The sequence below is a fragment of the Alligator sinensis genome, unplaced genomic scaffold, assembly GCF_000455745.1.
Source record: "Alligator sinensis unplaced genomic scaffold, ASM45574v1 scaffold157_1, whole genome shotgun sequence".
NCBI lineage: Eukaryota > Metazoa > Chordata > Crocodylia > Alligatoridae > Alligator > Alligator sinensis.
This window is the reverse complement of record NW_005842316.1, coordinates 156,882-175,895: the sequence shown is the minus strand read 5'-3', so window position 1 is coordinate 175,895 and position 19,014 is coordinate 156,882. Positions and strand designations below refer to the sequence as shown.

General features: G+C 44.3%; 1 protein-coding gene and 1 long non-coding RNA gene across 2 annotated transcripts in view; one reads left to right on the top strand and one right to left on the bottom strand.

Moving 5' to 3' along the window:
* Positions 1 to 6,418: 6,418 nt before the first annotated feature.
* The window catches only part of SLC25A43 (solute carrier family 25 member 43), a 19,040-nt gene continuing 6,444 nt past the window's right edge, over positions 6,419 to 19,014 (bottom strand). Inside the window, exons 4-5 of the mRNA XM_025209905.1 lie at positions 7,336 to 7,470; positions 6,419 to 6,668 (exon numbers count right to left, since the gene is read on the bottom strand). Coding sequence (XP_025065690.1) covers positions 6,456 to 6,668; positions 7,336 to 7,470 — 348 coding nt within the window. The 3' untranslated portion in view covers positions 6,419 to 6,455. The remainder of the gene's footprint in view (positions 6,669 to 7,335; positions 7,471 to 19,014) is intronic.
* The window catches only part of LOC112551059, a 13,824-nt gene continuing 2,295 nt past the window's right edge, over positions 7,486 to 19,014 (top strand). The window contains exon 1 of the long non-coding RNA XR_003095188.1: positions 7,486 to 15,432. This is a non-coding gene — a long non-coding RNA (uncharacterized LOC112551059). The remainder of the gene's footprint in view (positions 15,433 to 19,014) is intronic.

Here is a 19,014-nt window from a genome sequence, read left to right as displayed (position 1 = left end):
AAATCGTAATGTATAATGTGAGAATGAGTGTTTCACCCAAGTAAGAACACTTTGAGAGTCCGGTTGCTTCCCCACTCACTCACAGATTACCAACCTGGAGCTCTCAGTGTGAGGTAATGACACATTCTCATTCCCAGAGATCTCAGAGTACTTTACAAAGGAGATTGGTCTCATCATCATCCTCATTTTGTACAAAGGAAAACTGAGGCACAGAGAGGGGAAGGAAACTATAGGTTACCCAGAAGGTCAGTCAGTGGCAGAGCCAGGACTAGAACTCAGGTCTGAACTCCTAGGCCAGTGCTGCAGCTGCAGAACCACACTGTGCCCCCTTTATAGGGTTGACATGTGCGGAAAAATAGTGTTATCAATTTGGGGAAGTCTTTTCTTTCAGGCAACAAGAATTAGGAAGAGCAAAGTTAGGAAAAGCCATTGTCAGAAAATGGGCAGGGAGCAGAACTGATCAAGACGTTCTGGCTGAACAAGTCCTAGGACTGAATCTTGTCTGCACAGCAGGCCGACTAGCTTTTAAGGAAGACTACAGAAATTAACGTGCCTTAGTCAGTGTTGAGAGTCATGTACCAAGGCAGCTTTTCCACTCTTAGCACTTGTTCCAGGCTCCAGTTGCTCTAGGCTGGTAGTCCTGGGCCTGTGCCTCTGAGCTTCTGCCCCTTCTGGGGCTAAGACTTAACGCTGTAAAGAAGAAATCTGCCCTTCTAAAACAAGGGAAGTGGCACAGCCTGTGAGACTGCCTGGAGGGTAGGGAAGTAACAGGTATAAATTGCAGTCTGGGCTCCTCCAGTGACTTATAGGGCAGCCCTGGTAGAGTCAGGTCTCTGAAATCCCAGCCTAGCTCAGTCCAGTTCTCTCAAATTCTAGCCCATGCATGAGCTTACCTCAAGGCTGATCTCGGTCCCATCTTTACCCATACGCAACAGGGGCTCAATAATACTCCCCTATATTACAGGAGTCCTGTGAGATCTCAGTCAGAAAGGTATGCCCACACTAGGAATTAGGAATGAGTGTGCCTTGTGGCAATGCCCATATTTCCTGCCCATAGAATCATAGAAAATTAGGTTCAGGAGGTCATCTAGTCTAACACCCTGCTCAAAGCAGGACTATCCCCAACTAGATCATCCCAGCCAAAGCTTTGTCTATCCGGGTCTTAAAAACCTCTGAGGATGGAGATACCACCACCTTTCTGGGTATACTGTTGCAGTGCTTTTCTACCCTCCTAGTGAGAATGTTTTTCCTAAGATCTAATGTACGCTTCCCTTGCTGCAACTTGACACTATTGCTCCTTGTTCTGTCATCTGCCACCACTGAGAACAGTCCAGCTCCATCTTTGGAACCACCCTTCAGGGAGTTGAAGGCTGCTATTGAATCCCCACCCCCGAGTCTTCTCTTCTCCAGACTAAATAAGTCCAGTTCCCTCAGCCTCTCAGAAGTCATGTCTCCCAGCCTCCGAAACATTTCCATTGCCCTCTGCTGAACTATTCCTAATTTGTCCACACCCTTTCTGTAGTGGGGGACCCAAAACTGGACACAGTACTCCAGATGTGACCTCACCAGGGCTGTATAGAGGAAAATAATTACTTTCCTTGATCTGCTGTAGCCCCCATGTCCTTTTCTGTAGAGTTGCTGCTTAGCCAGTAAGTCCCCAGCCTGTACTGGTGCATGGGATTGTTTTGTCTTAAGTGTAGGACTAGAAAAGAACAGTAGTCTAGAAGCTGACCTTGCTTGTGAAGACTGAGATAAAAAAAAAAAAGGGATTGAGTACTTCAGCCTTTTCTGCATCAACTGCCACATTCAGTAAGGGACTCACGCTCTCCCTGATCTTCCTCTTGTTACTGACATACTTGTAGAAACCCTTCATGTCACTTGCTAGCTGCAACTCTATTTGCACTTTGGCCTTTCTTAGCAATACTCTTACACTCCTCCCTAGTCATCTATCCAAGTTTCTACTTCTTGTAAGCTTCCTTTTTGTGGTGTAGATCACTGAATAATTCTCTGCTAAGACAAGCTGGTCTTCTGCTATACTTGCTAGTCTTCTTGCACATCAGGATGGTTCATTCCTCAGGTTTCTTTAAAGTACAGCCAGCTCCCTTAGACTGGCCTCCCAGGGGATCCTGCCCTTCAGTTCCCCCGAGTGAGCTGAAGCCTGTTCTTCTGAAGTCCAGGGTCCATACTCTGCTGTTCTCCTTCCTTCCTTCCTTCCTTTTCTCAGGATCCTGGACAGTCATCTCCTGGTCACTACTGCCCAAGTTGCCATACACTTCTACATCCCCCACTGATTCTTCTCAATTTGTGAGCAGTAGGTCAAGAAGACCATGGCCCCTAGTTGGCCTGTCCAACACTTGCACCAGGACATTGTCCCCAACACTCCCCAAGAACTTCCTGGAGTGCCTGCGCACTGCTGTATTGCCTCCCAGCAGATGTCAGGATGATTGAAATCCCCCATGAGAACCAGGGCCTGTGATCTAGAAACTTCCATTAGCTGTTTAAAGAAAGCCTCATCCACTTCATCCCCCTGGTCTGGTGCTCTATAGGGGTCTACCTTACTCAAGGAGCTAGCCAGCTGATTTTGTGGGCAAATCCCAGGGCCAGCCACCATTTTCACAGGCTGTGTGTGGTGGCCGCTTCTTCCCCCATGCCTGCATGGTACAATAAAATGCTGGCTCCTTAGAAGGAGCCAACCATACTCATGACACTGCGGTCTGGCCATACAGCCCACCAGGGTGGAAGGAAGGAGGGGGGCTGCTGGCATGAAGGGCTGCTGGCAAGATGGCTGCCACCTCTCAGCACTGATTGGCCAAGGGATCCCAGTGGCTCCACCCCTTGCTGCTGATTGACTGCAAGGCTGTCCATCATATGGCCCCACCCCTCATTGCTGATTGGTTGCAAAGGCTGTGTTGCATCATGTAGCCTCACCCCCCCATCACGGATTGGTGGAGAGCGGCATGGCCACACAACAGGCAGCCTCTCAGCCAATCAGTGGTGACAGGCAGCAGGCATCTTGCAGGCAGCCCCTCTCCATCCTTCCACCTTGGCAGGCTGTGTGGCTGGGCTGCAGTGCCGTGAGGCTGTGTTGGCTAAACCGGGACCTGGGTGGAAGCTTTGACAGTGAACAGTCCTGTCTAGACAGACACCTCACAGGTGCAAGCACAGGAAGAGCTGGCAGTGGATCTGGCATTGCAGCATCCTCCAGCCATCTGTCTGGGTCTCTTAAACCTGCCGCCTCTCTTCTGCCCCTCTCTCCAAGCAGGCCTTCCCTAGCCAGCTCCCTGTAAGCTGACCTGTTCACTGCTCCTTGGTCTTCAAAGGTTCCCTTTTCCCTGCTGACCTGCTTCTTCTCACCAAGCTTACAGCGAAGGAAGGAAAGAGAGAGAGTTTCCAGGCAGTCTCCCTAGCAAACTCCCCCTCGCTCTGGACTCTAGTTAAACAAGGGGCTTAAGTATTGGTCTAACTGCTGAGTTGTAGCTACTTACACTAAATATACATAGGTTAGTTACTCTTATTTAAAGACATGATCCTACCTTTCAAAGAGGCAGGAACTGATCTGCAAACTTCCCTGTTTGCTGTCCCTGTCCACTCCCTCCTTGGTCCCCAAGGGAATCACCTTTTATACGCTTCTGGACCTGAACTGGCTTTGCCCCTTTGTTTGGGCTTTTGTCAGATGCAGGGAGCAATCATCCACCTAGCAGCACTCCCAGCTGCTCCAAGCACATGCCCAAACAGCCCAGCAAACAAACACTCAGCATGCCAATCACACAGACAACTCTGGCTTGCTTACCTTCCCTGACCAGGATCTGGAGCCCACCCAGCTGGGATTCATTTGTAGTGTTATATGCGAGTCTCAGCTTTGGTATGTGTTATAATACACAATGTTGTAATGTGGATGGAAGAAGGGCAGGTCGTGTGACTCAGGCTGGTGGGATGCACTATGCAGCATGTGGACAGCTCTCGGCATAGATGTATGTCAAAGGGTGGGGTCCCTAGGGACAGCCGTGATACCCCTAGGGTCCTGTGGCCTTGCTAGCTTCGGCCCACGGGTGCCTTCTATTCTTTCCTGGCACATCTTGATGGTTAAGATAATAGACATTAGATAGGGAGGCTGCCCTCAAGACGCTATGCAGTCATGGTTCTGGTGGATCCCACTAAGCCGTGTGGGTTCTTAGACCCCTTAACTGGGTCCCTCTCTAAGGAAGTACCTCACAGGACACCCCAAGCCTTATGGGCTAGATGCATAACTCCAAAGCCGCCCCTTTATCATGCCCCATGCTTCGCAGATGGTATTAAAAAGTTGTCCCTCTGAGGCCTTGATATAACTTAGCCTCCCTTCATCACTGGGCTCCCCGCAGCCCTGGCTCTGCACCCTCGCTGGCACTGGGCTCCCCGCACTGTAGTGTGCCCCAATGAGGTCTCCCAATAGCCTCAGCCCAGTCCACCGGTCTAAATAACGATGGAAAACACAAGCCCCTGGGCTATAACGTAATACAAACAGTGCAGGGTGCACTCTGTCTCTTTAAAAGAGGCAAACTTCTCCCCAAGCATTAAGTACCCTGTAGCCCAGGATACCTGGTGAGCTCTGGGAGCCCCATTAGTCCTGTGAGCAGCATACCAGGTGGCGCTGGGCAATTCTTCTCTGCAGGCTCCTTCCCCTGGCTGCTGCCAGAGAACTAACCCCTGCTGGCCTCAGCCCTGGGTTTTATACTGCCCAGGGCCCTGCCTTCTTCTGGCCAGCTGACCCCGTGCAAGTGCAGGCTAATTCCCTTGTTAGCCTGCTGCCATAGTAACCTGCACCTGTGTGGGGTTTCTGCCTGGCCCTCTCTCTAGGCAGATTCTGCTCTTAAAGAAGCAGGCACCTTAGTGCCCTGTGACGGTATACTACAAGGCCACTATTATTCCTGCTCTCAAAAGCTTCATTCCTTGAATACAAGACTGAATTCTGATGCTGCCTTCTGCTATAAATTTCCATGGACAAGCTCTATTTTTTTCCTAGCGCGCTTTGCCTCTGAAAGCCTGAATGCTCCACAAAGGCAGTGAGGTGCCTGAATTCAGGCACTCTGTGCCAGCTACAATTGGATGCCCCACCAATGCACAGAGAAGCTTTGCTCTTCTCCCAGGAAAATCAGGATCAGCTTTCAGTGGCCAAGCAAGTGCCTACTAGTGACATTTATGCTACCAGTAAACTGGTCCTTCCAGTGCAGCATTCCAGTTTCATATCTAGGAGAAAGTCCGCTCTGCTAGCAGGGACACTGGGGCAAGTGACTGGAAGTCCAGAGGTCAAAAGCTTTGAGGCCATAGCACAAGTGCTCATGGTGCAGCCATGTTAGATTCCAGTGAATCTGCAAAGTCTGCTAAATACCTTGCCACAAGGACGTGAGAAAGGAAAGAAACTAGAAGAAGCATGGAAACATTTTGATTCAGATCACAAGAGTCAAAAGGAATTATTGTACTCAAATCTCAGGTTGCAGTGGGCAAATATAATATAGCACAGGATTCAACATTTGATCATATCTTTTATTCCAAAATATTAATTTAATATAAAATACTGAAAAAACATTGATAGGATGTTGGCTCTGACAGCTAAGCCATGTGGTAGCTGCATTTCTCAGGCAATGTTCAGTAGTTAAAGCAAATAAAACGTACAAACAGTGCTGCTTTTTTCAGTGATTCAGGTACAGGCAGTGGCATTCTAGGGGGGGACAAGGGAGTGAGAAGATATTTTAACATGTACTTAGATTTGTTAGATTGTCAGTTCAGCGCACCGCACACATGAGGATTCTTTTTTGGTAAGAGCACAGCTGCAGGGTATTTCCCCTTTGTTTGCAAGAGGGACTCGTAGAAAATTCAACTGTTTTCAAGCAACTTTTACAAAAAGCTGAAAATAAGAATTGGGAGGATTAGCAGAGGTGTGAATTGTGCGGGAACAGAGCTGCAGCTTCAGAATGCCACATCCACATGGGATCTCAGACGGACAGATTTCGGTCAATACACTCACATGATAGGGAGTCTAGTTATTGTTTGTAACTATTCCGGACGCTAGTGCCCCGAGGAGCACTGGGATTTTAAAAACAGATTTACTATTCCCTAATGATTTTTGGGCTAAGTTACAATTCATGCTTATCTCTCAGCTCTCTCATTCTTTGCAAATGACTTTAGTATTAAAAGGCTATTTGACATTTAAAAACACTTCCACTGAGTTGTTTTTAAGTTCCAGTACTGTAGTAGTTCAAAAATGTTTGTGTCTTTCCTTTGCAGGTAAGCTTGTGTCCATTTCCTACGCGAGTTACAACACCCATGAATGTCTGACACAGGTGTTTCAGTCCCACAGTGAGGGGCTGGTACCTATAGCTCAGTACACCCTCCTTTACCCTATGCTTTCTTAATATTGTGGAGCTGATTCAGAATGATATTAGCCTACCATCCAGGCCGTGCGCTTCCCAGCTCAGTTTTCAAGAGTGGGTTTCCTTGGCTTGAAGTTTCCTCGACTCGAAGTTTCCTCTTCGAAGCAGCTTCAATTCTTGCAGTTCCTGTGGCTGTAAACTTTGGTCCACTCCAGGAGTGAGCTTGTAGCTTAACGGAGATTCAATATAACCATTTCTGTAGAGACAGACCCGCTTGCAGAATTCAAAGGTGCTAAACATGATACCGAAGTATGGGACGACCTGTAAAAACAACCATACAGATAGAAATCAACAATTAATTTACAGTCACCAGTAAGATTCCCTATTCAGAGCTCAAAAAGCTGGGGTGCATCAGTCTCCATGTCTTGATCTGGTCTCCTAGTCAATGGAGTTATGTTAATTTACCCTACCTGAGAATCTGGCCACAAACTAATTAACGCAGTCTGGAGCCTGCAGAACACTCCATAAAATGCTAAGCACACCCCTGATTATAGTATTTTCTTGGGGAAATGGACCTGCATTGTACTTTGCTTCAAAGTGATTTTTTAAATAATTAAATCCTAACAGGAAATCTCAGAGGTATTTTGCACATGGTAGAGTTGATTTTCTTCTTTGTCCTGAGCTGATTCAGCAGAGCTCTGCTGATCTACCCTAGCTGAGAATATGGGTCTTTATGTTTAGTAGTTTTCCCTAGATTCTCTCTCTCCTTTCCCAAATGGACTGGAATAAAATTGTTGAGGATGGTGTAATTTGAGAAGCAGCAACTTTGAGGAAGACCAAGATATACTCAGTAGCTTCATGATACCTTTTTCTGTTACAAACGTGCTACTCAGCATAAATGGGAATGGCATCATGTGTGTTATGATGATCACAAGTCACCCGTTAGCTTGTCTTGGCTGGCTGAAAACAGGTTGAAGGCAATTCCTACCTTGAGCAGGCTGGCCGTGAGTCCACTCCAGAGTCCAAGCACACCTTTGTGCTTCACCGTTTGCCTAAAGCAGTCAATCATGCCAGTGAAATGCACATCAACTCCTCCATAGTGGGGAAGGTACGGACTCTGAGCCTGTTCACAAGACAGAATAGAGTTTTCTTTTAAAGAAAAGAATAAATGCAATTAAAACTGATTATTTCCTTCATTTTTGTAGGGGTTGAATCCTTTTTTTAATGGCAGATTTAAACAGAGAAGAGTTCTGGGACAAGAGGCCTTTGTCTCGACTCAAAAGAAATACATCTGTCTGCAGCCTTATGAAGAGGCCACTAGGAAAAGAGAAAAATTTCAATACCTGAAGTGCACAGGGCAGGATAAATCTAGCACTAATTTGGTGTTACATTTATACCATACATACAAGCCACATCATAATGCTTATTTACATGATCAACATGCAAGATCACACTGATACTGGGTTATGCTCTTCCAGACACATGTATAATTATCCCATAAGAGATATCCACGCTACAGTCAGTGTTGTGACTGCAGCCCAGACATACCTGAGCAACCTGTAATCCACATAGTTTAGAAAACAAGGCAGTGAAGGTGCAGCACCATGAGCTTCAGTTCAATCCCATCCAGACTCTGAGGTACTTACTCAGAAGCCTGTACCACTGTCTTCCCTGAACTGCTAGCTGAGCTAGCCTACCAGTCCCACGATCTGGACATATTCTTAGCTCATACAGAAGAAGGTGCAAGGGTCAGCTTGGGAGTGCCTGAAGTGCTCAATCCTTTCTCCATTAATCTCCTATTGTGTTAGAACAGTCAGGAGAGCCTGATCTTGAATAATCCAATCCTCATCCATCTGTGTATTTACTGCAGGGACCTACTTTGTATGTGCAAATCAGGGATTTGCTCACACACAAGAGACTCCTCTCCTGCTAAGGGTGCACTGTCCCTTTTCAGCTTAGGCAGACGATTGCCTTAGTTCACTGAGGATTGGTGATTTTATATTAGTGGGAGTAGCTAATCAATTGCTGAATATTTATACAATTTTCTATTTCCCTAACAAACCATAGCAGCATGCAGCATACTATTTCTTCCTTCTTGGCTGGCCTATGCATAGCTTCCTCAAGGTGCTAAGCCTCTAACAAGCATCTCTATCAAACTGACAACTGGTGGTGACATTTTCTAGATGCTTCTGCTATAGAATATCAAATAGTTGGCAGCTCTGACCTAGATGGTGAAAAATGGAAACACACTGAGGGCTAAAGGCCAGCTCTGCTGTAAGCAGGTGAAACAGAATTGACTTTAACTGTGCTCTGTCCCCTTTTGCCAGTGATGAGTTTGTTATTAAAGTTAAGATGATAAGAATACTTGCTTTCTGCACATGTGTTTTTCTGCTCAATTTTTCCTCCCATCAATTTTGCATGTGTGTGAATTTACTGAGTAGGTGAGGTACTGGAATAGCAGCTGTGAAGAAGGCCCTGAGTGAAATTCTCTGTTGTGCCTCCAAGGCTTTATTTTTGCTGCAAGAAAAAATGTATTTAAGCAAGAATACATTTTTTTTTGCACCTGAAAGCAAAGCCACGGAGGCTTCTCATCCCAACACCCTGCTCTGACAAAACTTCAGAGGAAGCCCTTGGAAAGCAACCTGCAACTCTTTTCTTTCCTTGCTTCACTAGGGAATCCTGCCTCTCTCTACTGCTCTAACCCTTTTATCCAGCTTACAGGGACTGAAGCAGAGCTGAGGATTTCACCTCTGGAGACAGCCTGTTTCTTTCTATGCCTCCCTGCCAATGTGCTTTCACCATGATGAACAGAGAGCATGCTGAGGCGTAAGAGAAGGCTGTGTAATTGCTGGGGTCACTTTGGTTCTTGGCCTTTCCCCTGATGCAGCTAACTCCTCAGGGTCACAGCCATTCTCAAGATCCCTGGTGGTGGTATGACACTCCCCTACCCACACCTCTATCTGATGCAAGTGAAAAACAAATATTTTTAAAGCCCTTAAACCCTGTGCCCACAGGGCTCTTGACCAGAGACTCCCAGCACAGCTCATTGTATAAGGAAGGTATAGTGTGACAGGGGCTCCAGATCCCCTAGGGCAGATGTTGCTCGGGGCAAGGTAGTACATGAGACAATGCCTCGCTCACTTAGGAGGTAAGCACGGAGTCACTTCGGAAAGCCTCACCCTGGGAACTGAAACCCAAATGCAGCTTGGCCCATTTTTCTTCCTTTTTCCAGCTATGTCAGGAGTACCATGAATTAGTTCCCATGATCTGTTATAGATAGGGAAACTATCAGTAACGGAGGAGTGGAAAAGGGACAATTTGTGGAAGGAAAACATTATTACTGCTACATAGGTGTATCTGTGCCCTTCTATGTGGCATGTCTTTACAGTAAGCAGGGGAAGACCTGCAACAATTAAGTGTATTAGTTTAACTTAATCGCTTTAGCTGCTGTATACATTGCAAAGACGCATCAAAAGGGCTGCTGTTTTGCCTATAATACAAAGGTACAAGGAATGCTGATTTAACTAAGATGTCATAAGCAGGAAAAGCCTTCTGAGAAATGTTAAAGAGCAATGAATGGCAGGTCAAAGACCCGGACTTCTAATTTGCTCCCCAGTCTGTGATCACTAAAGAGATTATTTATAATAATATTCACTGGGGTTAAAGCTGTTTTCAAGATTCTTGACTGTGGCGCACAGTGCATCCTCAACCATTCTGTATTAAAGGAGCACTGCCTTCATTTTTTCTGAAGATTTTAAACAGTATTTAAGGAACAATTGTCCAAAGAATCTTAGCATCACTTATCAGAGGAGATAAAATAAGTGTCATGGCTCATAAGGCATCACAGCTTAAAACAAAAGTATGTAAGCTAATATTGTATGTTAAGTAGTTTTTGTCAGAGGAATTCAAAAAATTTAAAAATTGCTTCAAAATCTATTTCCTCTGGCATTATTTTTAACTGAAAAAGCATTAGTGAGGATGTTGGGTGGTGCTGCGGGATTTACATATACCCATAATAGTGCAATGCCTGCAACTATGGTAGGGCACTGAGGGCCAGAAAGTGAAACGAACTGAGCAGATCAGACCAGTATCACTATCTAATCTTTTCAAAGACACTGCCTGGCTTAGATAGGAGAGACAGAGCTGCCTATGGGATAAGATCTGGGAGTACTGTTCTTATGGGTAGCATAATACATAACAAGGCAACTTATACATCTTTATTTTGGCAGAGCTTGAATCCTTAGGCTACTTAACTGATGCACGTATCAAACGCATAAGATCTTTCCTCCCAAGAAATATTCTACTCTAGGGCCTTTACATTTCTCTGGAAGAACAGCAGTATTGTGTGCAAGGGCTGTGCTGATAACAAACAGACAAGGAATGCTAAATTGATCATCTTCATTCCATGTGTCTGCAGTGGATGCACTCGGTCCTTTGAATGATCAAATGTACTAAATAGAGTACATTTACTCTATTTACTGTCTCTCAACTACAAACAGCCTTTGCTGGTCTCTAGTAGCCAATGAGTCAAACAATCACTATACTGCGCAGATATAGTTAAAAGACTATTCTGTTCTGATAATCTAAAAGCAGGAGACAAAAGAGGAGTCAGGTGCCATCTGTACACACTTAAAATACCAGGATACAATCCTAGGTGAATGTCACAGCAGTAGGCTGCCATTATAGGCACTGATCTTACAGACCTTTACAGGGACGGGACTTCTAATTACTTTTTTTTTGTGCTTCTCTTGCTCTGAAAGCTGATCACAATTAGTTCAGTGGGATTCTGTTCCTTAAGGACTGCAGGATTGGGCTTTAAGGGTAAAACTTGCTGGCTCATTAGGGACAAACAGGGGTGGTGCCAGCCTCTTCCCAGTGAGGGGGCTGAGGTGGGATAGTCAGAAAACTGTGGGGGCTGCGATACATCTGGCCAATGGTCAAACATTCCATTTTTTAACAATACCCGCTTAAGGCGCCGTGCCTCTGCAGGTGGGAGCATGGCAAATTCAAATGCACAGAGCAGGTGGTGAACTGGGAAGGAGGCAGGGGACTTGGACAGGGGTGGTATTGGGAGGGGTGGCTACGGGGGTGGGGAAAAGGTGAATTTTGGGGTGGCTATAGCCCCCCCAAAACTCCCCTAGCACCACCCATGCGGACAAAAATGGGAACTCTGGACTGGATTTTCAGGTAAGGAACTTAGGCCTTCTGCCATTTGGGACACTTTGACTTCCAACTGCCTGACCTGTGCGATCTGACATGCACCTGATTACATCCACAAGGTTTTGTGCACACAAACTTTGGACACAGAAGAGAGAACAGCTTGAAAATAGAGCGAGCCTTTTAAAATCTTCCTTCTCCTTCTACAAGATGAGATTTCTGTTCATCTGAAAGTCTGTTATGACCATATAGTGTGTGGCACTACTGACCCAGGAACAGCAAAAGGACAGTTAATAAGGTATTTTTCAAGATCTTGTTTTGGTGACCAACTAGAGCACTATCACTTAGTATTTCTATAAAAATCAGAAAACTCCTATCCTGCCCTTCTGAACAACTTCTGAAACATACAGGAAAGCAGTTTATGATGAAGCTCAAGAATTCATTTTACTTAATCTAGAATCTAAAATAACAATGCTAAAGTTTTGTAAGACTGGGTTAGAAGAGGCATGTAGGACGGCTAAAGGCAACTGCAATTGAAAGGAAACTGAAGGACAAATCCTTCCTCAGTCAAAACTGCTAAAATCAATAGGAATTCCATGTGAGTGAGGACTGAAGGGACTGGACTGAGAGAGTATTTTATTCCCCATAAATCACAAGCCATTTCACTATGTAAACAAAGAACAAATATTTAAAAAAGAGCAAGAGACTAGATCAGCCACATTTAACCCCTCCTGGGAGTCACCACTCAGATAGGGGCAGAGTCCTGGCTTTTTCTGTGTCAATCATGCTGACTAAACCATGAACCAGGACATAAAGTCCCCAAAGCCCTGTGGAAAGGTAAACTGCTGTGAGGTAAGAGCAGGCAATTGTCTCCAGAGCAATCAATGACAACAGCTGACCTTCAGCTGCTGCACTCTAGGAACACTTTGTCCTCTTCTCTGGGGTTTGGGAAAAATTCCCAGATTTAAAGCCAAAGCCTGCTTGGCTTGCTGAAATCAATGGAACAGGTCCAGGGAGCAAGATCAGCGGTGTTTGGCCTTACTTAGGTTTGGATCAGAGCCTTTGTATTCTGTGATTTCACTCCTTGCCCTGGAGTCCAGGCCTTGCTGATGAGTCTTAGCTTTCTTAAACCGAGTTTTCTTAGCTTTCTTAAACTGACTTTACTTCTGTTTCTAATTTCCATGCTTGTGGAGGTGTCCTGAAAACTGAAAATGGATGCCTTAACTATAGCACTAGTGTAGTCCATTTGTACAGACCTTCTACTGTGGTTTCAAAGTCTCTCTTAGGGACAGAAATTACACATAAACCAGTATAAGTGATTGGAAACCAGTTCTAACTTGTAACACAGCAGAAGTTCAGTGCATATAAACTGCTTTCAAAATGTGCTAAACTAGTTTAAGATAAACCTGGATTAATGTAGTACCAAACTTAGCTGGTTTAGGTTAAATTGGTTTAACCTTGAACTTCTGTCTTGGATCCCCTCCACATTCAGGTTAACTCACAGTCCCCCAGCATCCTAGGATGCTTTGTACTTCCCTGCAATCCCATCCCCCTTATACTTGCAGAGTGGGCAGGTTAGCTTTGGCCCAAGAGGTCTGCTCCAGCTGAGGCAGGTGTGCTCTAGCACTTCCCAGCTTTTGGCTTGGGCCACTGCAGGCATGTGGCTGCATTTCCAGAATCAAAAATGAATGTCTACTCCTTTGCTTATTGGTTCAGTCTACACAGCTTAGACTTACAACCTGCAAAGACTGAATCAATTCAGTCTCGGGTTTTTTGACTGTCTGTACTTAGCCGTATTGATTCAGCTTCAGCCAGTAAATAAAGTTGACATCAGGTCTGCACCTGTTCAGGTGGTGCAAGTCCATGACTGGAAGTTTGTGGGCTCCAACCCTGCCTGTTCAGTTTGATGTACTTCCATTGATTCCAACTGGGCTTCTTTTACTACGTGATGTTAAGCACATGCTTACATCTTGATAGGATCAGGGCTTTGTGTTGTGTTGAGTGGCACATTGTAGTTTGTCTCCTTGGTTAGGAACGGTGTTAAACTAAGCCAGTATAACCCTAGCTTAACACCCCCCTCTCCCCCAAGTCATTTGCACCAGTTTAACCAGCCTTTTGCTGGTCAAACAGTTTAAAGTCACATATTAAGTAGCAGTGCAACTCTGCACGTAGACAAACCCAAAGTGAATATAAGTGTCTCCCAAGTCATTTAAGATTGTCCACGCAGGGGAGGGCACTGATATAACAGCTTTGGTGTCACCTCTTCTAACCTCTGGGGGAAATTCCAGAGGTAAATAAAATACACTCTGCTTTCCTAAGTACCCCATGTATTTCACCTGGATACAATATGCTTCAATTCCTTCCCCAGAACTCTTGTGCGGTGTGGCTGCACGCTGATAAACAGCTCTCTCAGCGGGGGCTGCATTTTACTGGCAGATCAAGTGAGCTGTGTAGAGCACTGTGCTTCTACTGAGATCCTAGCTTATTACTCAAAGCCGTAGCTCCTTGGATGAAAGGTGTTTGGGAAGAGTGGTACTATCATTAGTTGTGGTAGTTGTCATTCTCAAGTCCAGCAGAGGCTTTAGAGGACTTGAGAAAGCAAGAAAGGGAGAAAGCAAACTCCAGCCTTTCAAAAGCATGGCTTAATGACCAAACGGACAGTCTGTGTTCAGGTTTTTCTCCCTTTCCTAGCACTGGGGGTCTGAAAGAAATGCCTCAGGGTGTTGTCTGGCTGGAGAAAAGCCAGTCAGAGCTTTTCCTCAAGCAATGTTTTCCCTCATATTTTCATCAAGCAGTATTGGCCAAGAAGCACGTCTTAAGTGGTTCATGTGCTCCAAGGAGGGTTGGGACTGGGCTCTCCAAAGCAGTAGGGCTCATCCAGACTGCTCGATGATTACCTCAGAGACTAAACCATGTTAATAATCAAAAATACATTTATGTTACCAGGAACTGAAAGAACTGGAAAAAAAAAATCACTAGGAAAAATGGACCCTGTAAAGACCCACTGGGGAATACTTTGCTTCTAATCAGGCTGGGCATGACCTGAGGGACCACTGCAGGCCTGACATGCAAGCCTAATGCTAACACTGAAGTGCTGTGGTACAAGGGGATAAGAATCCAACCGGAGGTGTTGGACATACTTATTATCTGATCTAGTCCCATCACGCTGTAAACACACACATGAGGAAGAGGAGAAACGCAGCACCGATAGGAGCATTGTCCTTTTCATGAAATACTAGGACAAATGAGCTACTTAGTGCATCTTCAGTGACATCAAGTGACAACCCTAGAGCTGAATTTGGCTTTCATGCAGAAATCCTTTCTGCCTGTCCAACTGAGTGTGGAAAATGTCAGAGTCCATCTGAAAAAAAAAAATCCCTCTCCAGCTAGAAGCAGAACTGCACAAATCAATTAAATGTTATTGGGCTAAATGATACAAATAAGTATGCATGAACTGAATTAGCAATACAGTTGGTGCTATGGCTCCCTAACTCCAATATAAACAAAGTATTGTAGGTTATTACTTAGTAACAATGAATTCACAAACAGTACACAAGAATAAAGTATATGTGTAGCGCATATGACTTAAAAATGGTAGTCTTGCTCTGTGTGATTCTGCCTCTCTGCTCATTCAAATTGCTTAATTTTTTTAAGTTTCCCAGACATGAGCACAAGCAGTTAAAGACACAGACCTGGATAAGAAAATCTTGAAGCATGCATGCATTTAGATGTCATGTGAAACACATGACCTGAGAGGGTTTGGTTTTTCTTTTTATACCCTGGCCTGAAACTCTATTAACTTTCAGATTTCCTTTTGGCAAGAAAACAAATCCTGTGAAGCAGCAGAGATGCTCTTGTGCAAGTACATGCAGAGGCTGGCTTGGAAGCTCTGCGACACACGGCCACGGTCTCTCTGCAGCAGTTACATGTAAGCAGTGTTGCACAGTAGCCGCCTCTCCACTCCCCAGTTAAATGGCCCCCAGGGAGGGTGTGCTACCCCACAAACTCACCACGGTAAGCCACGACATCCTCAAACCCTCAGAAAGGATGGATCGAGGGGATGATAACAGATGCTGTTAGTAATGCTTGGTGTGGGCACCCTCCTGGAGAGGAGTCATGAAGCTGCGTACATTGTGCTGTGGGCAGTGATGAGCATGCACAGCATGAATGCAGCTACACTGCTTCTGGAACAGGAATTAGTTTATGCAGAGCAGCATGGCATGCTTGGAGATGCCCTACCTGGCACAGCAACTCTGCGGTATAGATATGCTTAGGGAAATTTTTTTCCTGTAAATGCTTCCCGTTTTCTGTCCCAGAGGCTTGTTTATAACCCAGGTACAAGATCTGTGGTAGGCAGTCCTTCTGAACGCAAGGCTTTAGTCAAGGAGATATTTTAACAAAGAATTGTATAGTCTTCTTACTGGTTTAGATTATCTGTACGCCACAATGCTCTAAACTGTATTGACATGACTAGTCATGTCTCACCCTTCTTAAGCCTTCAAAATCTGCTACTGCAAAATGCACAGCTACCAACGTTCATAATATAATACAATCTTACGTTTGGACAGCAACTTTAATTCCAAAAGGTTTCCAAAACACTTTAGATGTTGATAGGAAAACTTACTTCTGCAATTAAATATTATGGACCAGCAGCTGCTGCTGGGTGATGTGTGGCAACGCATTACCCACCAATGGCTGCTTGTCCATAATGATTTTATGGAATAGGCCAGAGTAAAACAGGAAGTAAAGAACAAGAAGGTAATTTGTTTTTGATAGTTCTGAAAGATTGTTGCAGTCCAGTGAGTATGTAGCCTGGGTTGGAAAATTGTATGGAAGTATCTTTCCATTACACACTGCAACAGAATACGTTCCCAAGAGACTTTTCTTGAGAACATGTGGAATGTTATATGGTCAGTCACAGAATCCTATGATAACCTTTAGGAGCTGGACTCCATGAGCACGTCTACACGAGATGCTTAATGCGCAGTATCCTAATAACACTGCACAATAGCACGTCACAGCACAGACAGTGCTAATATGCTACTGCACAGTATTATTAGGCTACTGTGCAGTAGTGTCATTAAAAAGGCATTCACCAGTGCTACTGCAAAGCAACTCTAGTTACTGTGCATTTAGTGAGTACTTCTTTAACCAACTACTGAGGGGGGGGAGGGGAAGAAAGGGTTCTCTCTCCCTCCCTGCCTACAAGTCACTTTTGCAATAATGCAAAACCACCTTTTTACAACACAACTTTAGTCCCCTGGTGTATAATGTGGTAACAGCATACTTATCATTATAATCGCATATATGGCATATAACAGCTGTACTGAAATTCAGAGTCCAGGGAACTCCCTCTTGAACAAACACCAAAAATGGGGCTATGCAGACTAAAAAAAATCAGCACGTGAAAGCTGCCCAAATCACTTGGACTGAGTGGGGAAGGTGAAACTAGGCACCAGCATTCCCAATGGAAATGTGCTCTGAGATGGGAAGTTTTTCCCAATCTGGCTTAAAAAGTGGAAACAACTGAAAGAGAAAATCTTGTATTCACTGAAGTATATGAAGGGTGGTGGTGGTGATATGGCAGAGATGTTCATCTGGATTTTGGTTCATTTATTTAAAAAAAAAAAAAAAGCCATTTTATTTAGGATTTGATTTAGCGTATAAATTTATACAAAAGAATCATAAAGCAGCAATTAAAACACACAAGCCACATTCCCACTTAAGAGTTGCAGCCAACTATTGGATCGTTGTGCTAGGGCACAGGAACCTAACAAAGAAATTAAATCAGAAACTATCATAAACTGATTATGCTACTTTCAGTGCTCAGAATGAAAGAAATTCAAGAAATAAAGTGGCAAAACCAGCCAAGAAATGATGCTGACCCTTAAATAATTTCAAGTGCACTTTACAAAGAGAGCTTTTATATATATATTAGTTCTAAACTAGAAATGAACTTTAACATCTAGAGAACACGAATCAGCCATGCAAAATTTCACTAACATTTACTTTGAAGCTTTTGACAAGCTTGTCAGTAAACACAAAAGGTTAAAATTTTTGACTCTGAAAAGCACAGTCCTAGGATTTTCTTGTAAAATTTGAGTATAATGGTATAATTCTGATTTGCATCATTAGATGTGTATCCTGCCCTCCAATCTATTGAGCATTCCTGATAAAGGCCATCTCTATTAGAGAATTTTCTTTTGCCCAAATGGTAGTTTATTCATTTGCTCTAAAATCTGGTAACATAAGTTTTACCAAGGAATTTGCCTTTGACTAATCTCATTCTGCAGACTCGCAACATAAGCTAGATGTGCCATGCCAAAACATGCATACTGTACCTCTTAAATTCTCTAACATGCCAACCAGGAGCAAAGTGAAAAAGGAAGACAAAGGGATAAAATTAGGATAATCACAACAAAGAGTGCCATGCATTCATAAAAACCAATTCATATTTAATTAAACAAAAGTAAAAACATTCAAATATACTTGGCATCAAATATAGCACTTCTTAAAACATTTCTAGATATGTTAAGGCTAAAGTGGAAATGGGAGGAAGATGGTACCAGGCAGAAATCATCACTAAAATATGAAGTAAGGATTGTCCGTTGACAGTCTGATCCTGCTGCCTTCAAAGGCAGGGATAAAGACTACTGACATGGGAGGTGAAGGCTCTGGCTATGTAGAAATCAGAAAGGATGGATTGAAGGGATGATGACAGATGCTGTTAGTAATGCGCAGCCCTTACCTACTGGTATGGCTCTTCAGAGCACTGTGCAACTAATTCCTGACTCAGGAAGAACAGAGTATTTGGATGTGGATACAGATGGACAGGCTGATGTAAATCCAGGGCTGTTCAAGAAAGTTGGTTTGCAGAGCTGGGTTTATAACTGAGGTGTTGCCGGTCCTGTCCTCAAGTCACGTAATCAGTGTGCTACAGTTCCACACTCTGGCTGTTCTACGATGTTCTAAGTTTTCTTCCTGGCGCTGGCTAATTTCACTCTCTCTTGGGAGAATCGAAGGCACCTAAAATAACCTTGAAGCACCCCAAATTCCCTCCCTTAACAGCAATATTAAGACATGAGGCCAGGAGGACAGGCAAAAGGGATTTGCTATTGGCCCCATAGCTCCTGTTCTTAGTGCTTTGTCACTTAGCAAGTCTGCAAGATGAACCAGAACTTCCTGAATGCCCTGGCAAAGCACTTGCACTAAGCCCTTACTTTAACTGAACACTGCAATATGTCACAGGTTTTATTTTGTACTGAGTAGGATCAATATATGGGAACTCAGCGGAGATGAATGAAGGGAGGAAAAAAAGAATAATCACAGCTACCAAAGATGTCAACTCCTTTGTTTTCTGTGTTTTCCCCAAGGGACCTGTGGGATCTTTCATTTCTTCCTCTTTATTCTCTCCCTTCCTTGGTACCCATTCCTGACAGCACCCGTATTATGCCTACCCTGTGTTCATTCCCTCATACACTCTCGCTTTGGACTCTGAACTCAGCATCTT